At 37.5% G+C, this 10152-nt stretch overlaps 1 protein-coding gene across 1 annotated transcript; it reads left to right on the forward strand.

Moving 5' to 3' along the window:
* The first annotated feature begins 1821 nt into the window (after positions 1–1821).
* On the forward strand, positions 1822–9551 carry LOC123871284 (outer dynein arm-docking complex subunit 1-like). The gene is made up of 12 exons (XM_045914999.1): positions 1822–1955; positions 2480–2605; positions 3378–3572; positions 4086–4225; positions 4701–4875; positions 5364–5543; positions 6245–6395; positions 7106–7277; positions 7871–8012; positions 8334–8470; positions 9192–9326; positions 9449–9551. Exons 1-12 carry the CDS (start codon positions 1890–1892, stop codon positions 9483–9485), a joined length of 1656 nt encoding a protein of 551 aa, XP_045770955.1. The 5' UTR covers positions 1822–1889; the 3' UTR covers positions 9486–9551.
* Positions 9552–10152: the final 601 nt, after the last annotated feature.

Raw genomic sequence — 10152 nt, forward strand, 5'->3', positions numbered from 1 at the left:
CCTAGCTGAGCTTAGAATTGCGCTGCCCATGGGACCTATCCCAAGTCCAAAGTATATAGCTCTTAAATGCTCTTGAGTATATCACATTTATAACAATAAAGAACAAATAACTCTACTTACAAGCTCTGATTTTACAAACCCTAAATCTTGGTTAAAAAAGGACGGCTTGGCCGTTTAATGTTCGTGGTACTTTTATCTGATATGACATTTAAGCCCGGAATAGCTTGTGCGACAATCATGAAGTATAATAAAAATTAGTAATTGTCGAACAAACTATTCCTTATGACCTTAATATAATATGTTATGCCATGTAATGCTTTCACGAACATTAAACGGCCAAGCCGTACTTTTTTAATCAAGATTTAGGGTTTGTAAAATCAGAGCTTGTAAGTAGAGTTATTTGTTCTTTATTGTTATAAATGTGATATACTCAAGAGCATTTAAGAGCTATATACTTTGGACTTGGGATAGGTCCCATGGGCAGCGCAATTCTAAGCTCAGCTAGGGGCTTGGCTCTACTAGAGATCTCATCACTTTTTAACAGTGAAAGCATTATGAACTTGTGAGTCTTGGCAACATTTTACATGAAATGTTTTTGGTGGGATTTCATTTCTTTTTGGCAGGTGCCCTAGATTTTTTTTTTGGATCTATTTTTTGTAGGTACCTACATCATTTTCATGGCCCGCTCTCTATCGTTACCTCTTTTTTTAAAAGCTTTTATTCTTGCAATGTATGTAACTATGTTTGTTTGGGTGGAATCTTGCAACTCAATTTTAAAGCAGATATATCAAATTTCAGTCTTTTAGGACTTCAGGAAACACATTTTTTAAATGTACAGACTGGGAAAAGTTTATTTTCCTGTTGTTTTAATGAAATCCCTAGCCTACATACCAAATTTCAGTCTTCTAGGGCTTAGGGAAGTATTTTAGAACTTTTGACTAGAGGGGTTTTGAATGGCAATAAATCTGAAACCATAACAGGTAGACAATTGATACTTGGCACGTTTGATAAGTCTGTCAAGGACATATTATCCTGAAAATATCAGCATTCTAGCGATAGACTTTACAAATAATTTGCTTCCTCCATACGTGGGAGTGGAGGGGGAAATTTTTAAATTTCTTAATTTTCCTGTAGTTTGTATGCAATTTCTAGTGTACACACCAAATTTCAGTCTTCTAGGACTTCGGGAAGTACCCTAGAATTACAGACTAGAAGTTTTGACTGTCAATAAATCTGAAACTATAAAAGCTAGACAATTGATACTCAATGCGTTTAATAAATCTGCCCAGGACATCTTATCCTGAAAATATCAGCTTTCTAGCGACAGATTTTACAGATTTGCTTCACCCGTAAGAGGCGTAGAGGGGGGGCATTTCCAATTTCTTAATTTTCCTGTAGTTTGTAGTCAATTTCTAGTCTACATACCAAATTTCAGTCTTCTAGGACTTCGGGAAGTACCTTAGAGGTTTTGAGTAGAGGTTTTGATGATCATCAGTGAGGGACGAAATCGGCGTATTTTAGGTATCAATAAATCTGTAACCATAAAAGCTAGATATTTGATATTTAGTATATTTAGTAAATTTGCTGAGGACACCTTATACTGAAAATTTCAGCTTTCTAGCGTCATCCAGACCGAAGTTATGACGGGTCGAAAATACGGCGAAACACTTCGAGAAAAAGGTACGTAGCGCCCCGGCCGCCGTTTGGCTCGTCTTGGCGGGGGCACTGCCGTGCCCCCTGATTCATGTTCTAAGGCAGAACTAGAAAAGAAAATAGAAATAATATAATCTCTGTGAAGGTCAAGTGACATACCATAGTTAATCAAGTTTTGCTAAAGCAATCATTTCGTTATTATTGATTGTTTTTATTTAATATTATAAATCGCCACCATGCCGACGCAAGTAGAACAGAAAACTGTGGACCCTGAAGCAGAACTTAGCAATGTTCAGCGAATGGTAAGGAAAAATTAGTGAAAAAATCGTATGAAGCCGGCAGGCAGGAAAGTCCATGATATACAAGCATATTATACAAGGAATCAAAAGCTTAATTTGCTATAATCCGCTGAAACACTGCATGCATGTTGCACCATACAGATTTGTTTGTTTCATCATCGTGGTACCTACGGCAGTAGATGCAGAAAATGCTAAACATGTGCCTTTTAAGCATTTAAGTAAGAAGGTATCGCTTGCTTTAACGGTGAAGGAAAACATCGTGAGAAAACCTGTATGCCTGAAAGTTCTTCATAATCTTCTCAAAGGTGTATGAAGTCTGCCAATTCGCACATGGCCAGTAGCTAGTAGCTGGTAGACTATGACCGAAATCCTTCTCATTCTGAGAGGAGATCTATGCTCAATAGTGAGCTGGTGTTTAGTTGGTGGTGATTCTTTAGTGCTACTCTTGTCATAGACATACCTAAACCTGATTTCAAATTTCCGCCCTCGATTTGAAAAACACTGTCAAACATTTTTAATTATTTTAGTTTCAAAAGCTGGCACCGATGTGCAGCGTGGAGAAGCGAGCAGGCGACATACCACAGCTCGCCCCACAAGAGAAGCAGTTAGGTATCCTTGCCACCGAGTTGAAGGAGACCCTTCTTTGTATTAATGTTAGTAGAGAAAATTTATCTCTATCCCTAGTTAATTTACTTCATTGAGTTCCACCAAAAGAATTTTAAAACGAGATTACAAATAACAAAAAAGGAATAATTTATTACTTTTTATTTGGGTATCTTTAAGTTAAGAATGAATAGGCGTCTTCTAAGCAAGCGTGCTCCATCTTAGGCTGCATCATCAATTGCCAGCAGGTCGTATTCAGCCAAGCACTAGCCTATAAATTAAAAAACCTATGACTACCAAATATCTAGAGTAGGTACCTATGTACCTAATCCAGAATACTCTTGCTGCAAACTCTATCTGAACAGGTAAGTAGGTATACCTAGTTCATAAACAGTACAAAACGTCAAGCCGCCTGGATGGCCAAAATAGAAACATTCGAATAGACATTCATCGCTGATGTCTCCCTCAGACGCTGAAAGGCTGCTAGAAAAGATAGACGCTTGGTGATATATAGGTAGGTAGTAGGTAGGTACCTACTCATAAGTGGGCCTAGTCGTTGGATGGGTAAAGTTCTGTACATCATTCTAATCAATTGTTGATCATGTTGCTTGGTTTTTAGTCATATATGCATTCAACTCAAAAAAAATATGGTGAAAAATTAAGTAGGTAAATAAAATTAGCCTTGTATAATTACAACCTCTCGCACTGCCAAGGGTCACTGGTAGAGATCTCTTATAAGAAGATAAGTGCTTCCCTGTCCACTTTTCTTTCTTTTTCTCTTCATTATCACAACCTACTGATACAAATTTAAAAAAAAATTAGCTCGCCAGAAAAGGACAGCATGCGCTTCGCGACAACCTGACGAAGCATGGTACACGCAAGTCCATCGTGGAGTACGAGCATTTGGAAGCCGAGTTGCGGGACGAGAGGGCCCAGCAGGCTGAGCTGGACTGCCTCAACTACCTGGCTCAGAAACAGATGACAGAGTTCATGAAAAAAGTGCCCACTGAAGCCGATGTGAATTCACTTTACCTTGCCTAAGTTGTTTTCTTTCATCATAGATTTTTTTTCGAGAGCGGATGAAAAGTAGCTTTAGCGTTCCCACTGAAGCGGAAAAGAGTTAAGTGGAAACTACTCATGCAGAAATAGATTAATCAGATTATTGACAGACTAAATTTAATTGCCATCAGCTACCAACTTGTGGTTGAGAAAGTACGGAAACCGACCTAAACTATTTTTTTGTGGTCTTCTAGGCCAACAATCCTTATAGTTATCGAAATGTCTGCCACGAGTTTATGACATGTCCAATAAGATTTGTCTGTTTGATTCATTGATTATGATTCCTTGTAAATGAACTTATATGTGCACAGCTTTTTGAGCTTCGCTTCGTCCCTGTTGTAGATTTCCTGAACTTTGATTTCCCCATTCTGGATGAATATTGCCTTGATTCCTTGAGGTCTTGCTTTCCACAACTGATTAGAAAACGATCTTCCTACCTACAATTTAATTCATTGGACTTCCTCTTGATAGGAGTTAGCGATGATTGAAAATGCGAGCAACCGACTTCGACGCATGGAGAATCGTCTTGATTTAGCTACGAAACGTTTCTGTGGTATCAACACAGACAACAAACGTGTTCGAGAAGAGATTGATCGTCTACTTGTTGAGAGGTTTGCTCATTATTACATATTTAAAAACTAGCTGATGCCCCCGCGACTTCATCCGCGAGTATTTAGGTTCTTAAAAATCCCATGGGAACTCTTAGATTTTCTGGGATAAAAAGTAGCCTATGTTACTCTCCAGATTTTTAACTATACACATGCAAAAAATCAAGCCAATCCGTTGCTCAGTTACGACTCGAACTCGAGACCTTTCACGTAAACGACCACAACATGATTCTGTGACCACAGCGTTCACCACTGCGCTATCTGAGAGGTCGTCAATATGGATATTTTACACCCCGGAAGGTCCAATTCCTATGTCCAGTATGTCTGTTACAGCCGTGAAAATTGAAAAATTTGAAATGGTTCGGTACATAGTGTTATATTTTGTACGATGGCCGGAAATGCTAGTGTGCGAGTCTGTGCGATTCCAATTTTCATGCCGTTGTTTTTTGTTTTACTATTATACCATATAAAATTCCAGGAATGATTTCAATATCCAATGGAACAGAACTATTGGCAAGCTGGTGAAGGGCAAGGAATACCTTATGGACATATTTGAGATCGCAGCCAACTCATTCGGGGACCGGGACGAGTGCTGCAGGATGCTGGAAGCTTTGAAGTGGAAGGGATTGTTTCAGCTCAATAGGGATATATCGGTCTGGCCATCATTCGTGACTTTTTAGAACCATTATTCATCACATTGACCTTCAATTATATCCCCAAGTAGGTACTTACTTATTTTGTAGCGGTGATAGTTTGATCCCGGGCACGTTTTTCTAACTTTTCGGAAATATAAGTAACTATGTGCGGTTTATGCAATTAATTTCTTGCTTTAACGATGAAGGAAAACATCTTTGAGTTCAGCTTCTTCGATATCATTTTTTCGGATTCCGTATTTTATTTAAATTGTTTGTGCATCACCTTCAAAATGAGGATTGTCATTTGTTTATTTAAGTGTAAAGTAAACGACTACGATTTTAAACCCTAGTCGTTTATCCTAGATAAATCTACTATCAGTCTGTCTATGTGATATAACTTGGAATGATTCTGTTTTCTCGTAACCCCGATAGACCTAGACCCAAAAAAATCCCATTAAAAAAAATTGATTTTTAATAAATCTTTTTTCAATAATAAACTTGAATAGGAGATGCAATCGTACGAAGGAGAGTTAAACCATCTAGCTAAACTGGAAGAATTCCTACGAGTCAAAGGGTCCAGACGGATCTGCGAGGCGGATGAGAAGGAAGAGATAAAACGCCAAGAGGAGATACAGAGATGTGAGCAGGAGATCGCTCGTCATGACGCGCTGTTAGAAGATATATTTGTACGTAAAAAATACAATTTTATGGTCCTTTTAAAAGTACTTAGAAACGTTGTGAATTTATGAAAACTTCTGCCCTAGCCCCACCAGCTGCTGCAGAAAGCATACCTACATACTTATATTTACATAACTACATAGTTTATTTAAACTATGCAGTATTTGTATTTTTTTGTATTGAGCATTTGCTCAATACAAAAAAAATACAAATTACGTGATGCAGTTTGATGATCACAACTTTCTAGTATTCTTGTTAATAGCAGCTAACTACCTTGGTAGGTAAGTACCCCTTTTTTTTTATACACAGGAAATGCCTAACGCATACCCTTCCGTCAGGGGAAACGGAGAGGTTATGTGGGGCTTGCACCCACTAAAACCTGTGTTTGTTCCCCAACGGACTGGCGGTTGCGCGGGTATCACTAAGGTAGTATTCACCGCACTCCCGCCAGGTCTTGACCCGCCGCCAAGCGGACGGGTCCCATCACTGGGCTGGTTGCTACCAGCTCCGTCTCAGAAGCGCACCCGGAACACGGCGCGCTACCTCCTGACCTGGTTATCGCCGCGTCTAGATTTTGTGACTTTTCTACGCATACTTATTGTAGTAAAATATTAAGACACAAAATCACTGGACGAATTTCAATGAAAACTATGCACCGTTTTAGAAGTGCAAGTAAATGTGATATAAAATAATGATGCAAGTATTTCAGGGTTACGCAGGCTCGGACAGAATAACAACGATAATAAAAAACTTCAGCGCCAGCGAGATTCATAATTTCTCGATTTTCGAACTCCTTTGTCAAGTACTACAAGAGTCTATCATCATGAGACGAGATCTTGAGATTCTGCGGCAGCGGATAAGTAAGAGTTCTCTTTCAGACAGAATTTACTCCTGCATCAAATCGATCGATTGCTCGATGTATTTATGGATTCGTCATCGATCGGCTATTGATCGCTCTCGAGAGTATTCTGACTGCTCGATCGACAATAGGTACCTCAGGATAAACTAAACTATGCGCTTCTAAAATCAATGGACAAATACCTTATCCGTCGTTCAGTCAAAGCTACTAAGCGGATAAAGAAAACCCGGCTGAGTTTGTTGCGGGTGCAGCACGTAGCACCCGTAGCTTTAGTTTTATGTTTACGTACTTAATTAATTTTCACCCTTAGGTGTACATCATTATCTTACAAATTCAACAAGTAATAATCAAAAAGTTTACAATGTTACCTATTTTTAACCCCCGACCCAAAAAGAGGAGTGTTATAAGTTTGACGTGTGTATCTATGTATCTGTCTGTGGCATCGTAGCTCCTAAACGAATGAACCGATTTTAATTAAGTTTTTTTGTTTGAAAGGTGGCTTGATCGAGAGTGTTCTTAGCTATAATCGAAGAAGATCAGTTCAGCCGTTTGAAAGTTATCAGCTCTTTTCTAGTTTTCTTATAGAGGTTTTTGTGTCGGGGGTTTTTAAATTTGAGTTATTTATGAATAATTTCACTTTGACTTTGACTTTGCACGCCGATCGATTTAGGTGAAATGTAACTGTGAAACCCATACTGCTTTTAAATTCAGTGGACCAACGCGACATAAACGAGGCTCGCGAGGAGAAGCAGGACAAACGTCTCGCTGAACTTAAGGTGGAACTGGAGACGAAGAGGCAAAGAACACAGCATATGATGGAGTTGAACCACAGTGCTGACGCAACGATTCAAAAAGTGCTCAAAGGAATTGATGATCTTGTCAGGTTTTATAATTGTTTGCTATTTTCCACATTAATTAAGTAAGTATAAAATAAAATATAACCTATATAGGTAATTTGTTAATTTCTCTCGTTATTACATGTCCCTATTTATTGATTAGTCTGTTTGTTGGGTCGCGCTTTAATCAACGGAACGGATCCATAGAGAGTTAAAACGAAATTTAACTTTAGTCTTCAAAATCAGACCTCTAATATAACCTTACAACATGGTTTCACCTGATGTGCGAACATGGGCAAAACCTAATAGTAAATATTAAAAAAAACCAAAGAAGTAAAAGTTAACTTACATGCTCCCTGCTAAGTAAAGTCAAAATAAGGGGGTAGTTAGAAAGATGTCAAAAGGCGTCACGTGAGGTTAGGTAAAGTACAAAAACTCTGAACTCCACGTCTTTTGTTAAAATCAATTTCGTCGTGTGGTAGGTAGTCGTAAGTAGCGAAAATAAGGAAAGTCATTAATGTAAATGGAGAACAGAAAAGGTCCTAATGTGCATCCCTGCGGAATCCCTATAAGTAATTATTATTAGTCGTTTTCCCCTAAAGATATTGATATACCGATTTAAACCTAAGCCTTTATGTAGATTGGCAAAATGTGACGTCGCACCACTGCTGTCGCTCCTGGGCAACCACAAGGAAGTGACGAAGTGGAATGTCCGCAAATTCCTCAGGATCCTTGAATCCGACGTCAAGAGTCTAATTGAGGTGGCCTACGGAGCAGTAAAGGTAATTTTTCAATAAACAAAGAAACTTTTCGTCTTTATTAATGGGTCTTTTTCATTGTTTTTAGGGCTCCGTTTTAAATTATGAAAATGGAACCCTTTTGGTGCAACTTTCTCGGTCCGACCGTCAGTCTGTCTGCCACAGTCGATTGTTTTAGTAACTATCAAAGCTAACGGTATGAAATTTGTAATAGTAAATAGTAGTAGGTAAAATATAGGCCAAACATCATTGGAATCAAAAAAAAATGAAAAATATTTTTAGTTAAGTTTAATTTAAAATAGGGGGGAAATGCCAAAATATTTTATATTTTGTGATACCTAACAGCCTCCGGCTCCCACTCCGAAAGCTAGAGCAAAAGGCCCTGCGGCGCCACCTCCTGCGAAACTTGTCGCTGATCCATATGTTGAATCCTTGAGACCCAACAGGATTGAGAAACTGGTGCCGTACCAACCGTGTGCTTAGTAAGTTAAGGATGGCGTCAGGTAAAAATAATTCTCGACAACATTCGAGGGAACACGGTTTTGTAGGTGGGTAGGTACTTACTTTTCTAAACGAAGGAAGCGAAAGACTGACGAACCAATGGTGGTATCTACCGACGGACACCTCCAACGTCGCGCGTCCATAAATTAATTACCCACACAGGTTCAAGAGAGTTCTTTTTACCTGGTACATTATCCATCTCTACTTTATAGCTACTAATAAATATTATAGTAGGTATAATATTATAACTTAAAACCTACAAGAACTACAAGTGTAAATTAAAAATTTATAACGCCCCCGACAAGTGAAGGTTACAGTAACTAGAAAAGAGCTGATAACTTTCAAACGGCTGAACCGATTTTCTTGGATTATAGCTAAGAACACTCTCGATCAAGCCACCTTTCAAACAAAAACAAACTAAATTAAAATCGGTTCATTAGTTTAGGAGCTACGATGCCACAGACAGATACACAGATACACACGTCAAACTTATAACACCCCTCTTTTTGGGTCGGGGGTTAAAAACAGATTTGAATAAATAAAAAGTTGCATTGCACCTATACCTACCTAACGAGTACAAAATAGAGTCGAAGTTCTACGTTAGCATAATGACAAAATATTGGATAATGAAAGAATGGTAGAATGGTTAGTAGGTAGTTAGGTACATATACTTTAAATTTAAATACAAATGTTTATTTACAGTTGCGTCGAGGATTACATAATGAACTTAGTTTTTGAGACACCAGCTATTCCAGCTGATAAGGAATACATAGAAGGTATATTCCATTTGGAAGACGTTAACACAAAATTTGGAATTTACACGCTCACTATCCCTGCGTAAGTTTTAATTAATCATTAATAATCAATTTAAATAAGACACAATGAATAGAATATAATAGAATACAATGCAATACCTACATAGGTAATTTTAGTCTCTAATTTTTTCCTTTTTTTTGTAGAAAGCGTCACCCGTACAGAGGATCCAAAAAAGATTGAAGCAAGCTATAAGTTCACCGTTAATGATTTTATTTATTTTTGTCTTAAACAAATTCCTTTTATTTAATTTTATATGTTTAATTCATTTTATTCATTTTTGGTAAGAATTTAATTTATTTTGTTACCAAAAAGGTAGAAAATAAAACTAAATTAACTTACAACACTAAATAGTTTTGTGTGAGTTGCCACATCCAGACCACTTCCCACATTGAAATAAGAATAAAGAAATTGAGGTAAGAATGTTTCGTACGCCAAAAACATTATTTAAAAAATCTGGATGAATAGAAGGAGCTTTTACCCAGAGGTAGTACTTAAAACACATCTTACTGAAAGCTGCAAATTTGAAAAATTACATTCTACAAAATATTAATTGTAGTTCTACACATAACTACTTTTTCAAAATATATTTTTCTGACAATGAAGGATATTACATATTATATTTTGAGATAGTATTGAGATTGATGGCAATGATTACCTAATAATTATGCTGCTTTTTTGTAATCGAACAGCAGGACAGTCGATAGTTAATGTGATTTCAATGGAGAAGAAATTTCGCTTTTCACATAGAAAAGAAATTACGTGACAGCTATTGCTCTTCCAAATTATTTTCATTTCAACGATTTAGTGTTTTTAACAAAAGCTATTAGAATACATTTTCGATTTCCGA

The sequence above is a fragment of the Maniola jurtina genome, chromosome 13 (genome assembly GCF_905333055.1).
Source record: "Maniola jurtina chromosome 13, ilManJurt1.1, whole genome shotgun sequence".
In the NCBI taxonomy this organism is placed as follows: domain Eukaryota; kingdom Metazoa; phylum Arthropoda; class Insecta; order Lepidoptera; family Nymphalidae; genus Maniola; species Maniola jurtina.

Bases quoted from the DNA above. Each gene is read 5' to 3' on its own strand.
- LOC123871284 (XM_045914999.1), top strand. From the start codon at position 1,890: ATGCCGACGCAAGTAGAACAGAAAACTGTGGACCCTGAAGCAGAACTT. The intron at 7,278-7,870 runs GTTTTATAATTG...GCCTTTATGTAG, and splicing joins GGAATTGATGATCTTGTCAG to ATTGGCAAAATGTGACGTCG. The intron at 9,327-9,448 runs GTAAGTTTTAAT...TTTTTTTTGTAG, and splicing joins TACACGCTCACTATCCCTGC to AAAGCGTCACCCGTACAGAG.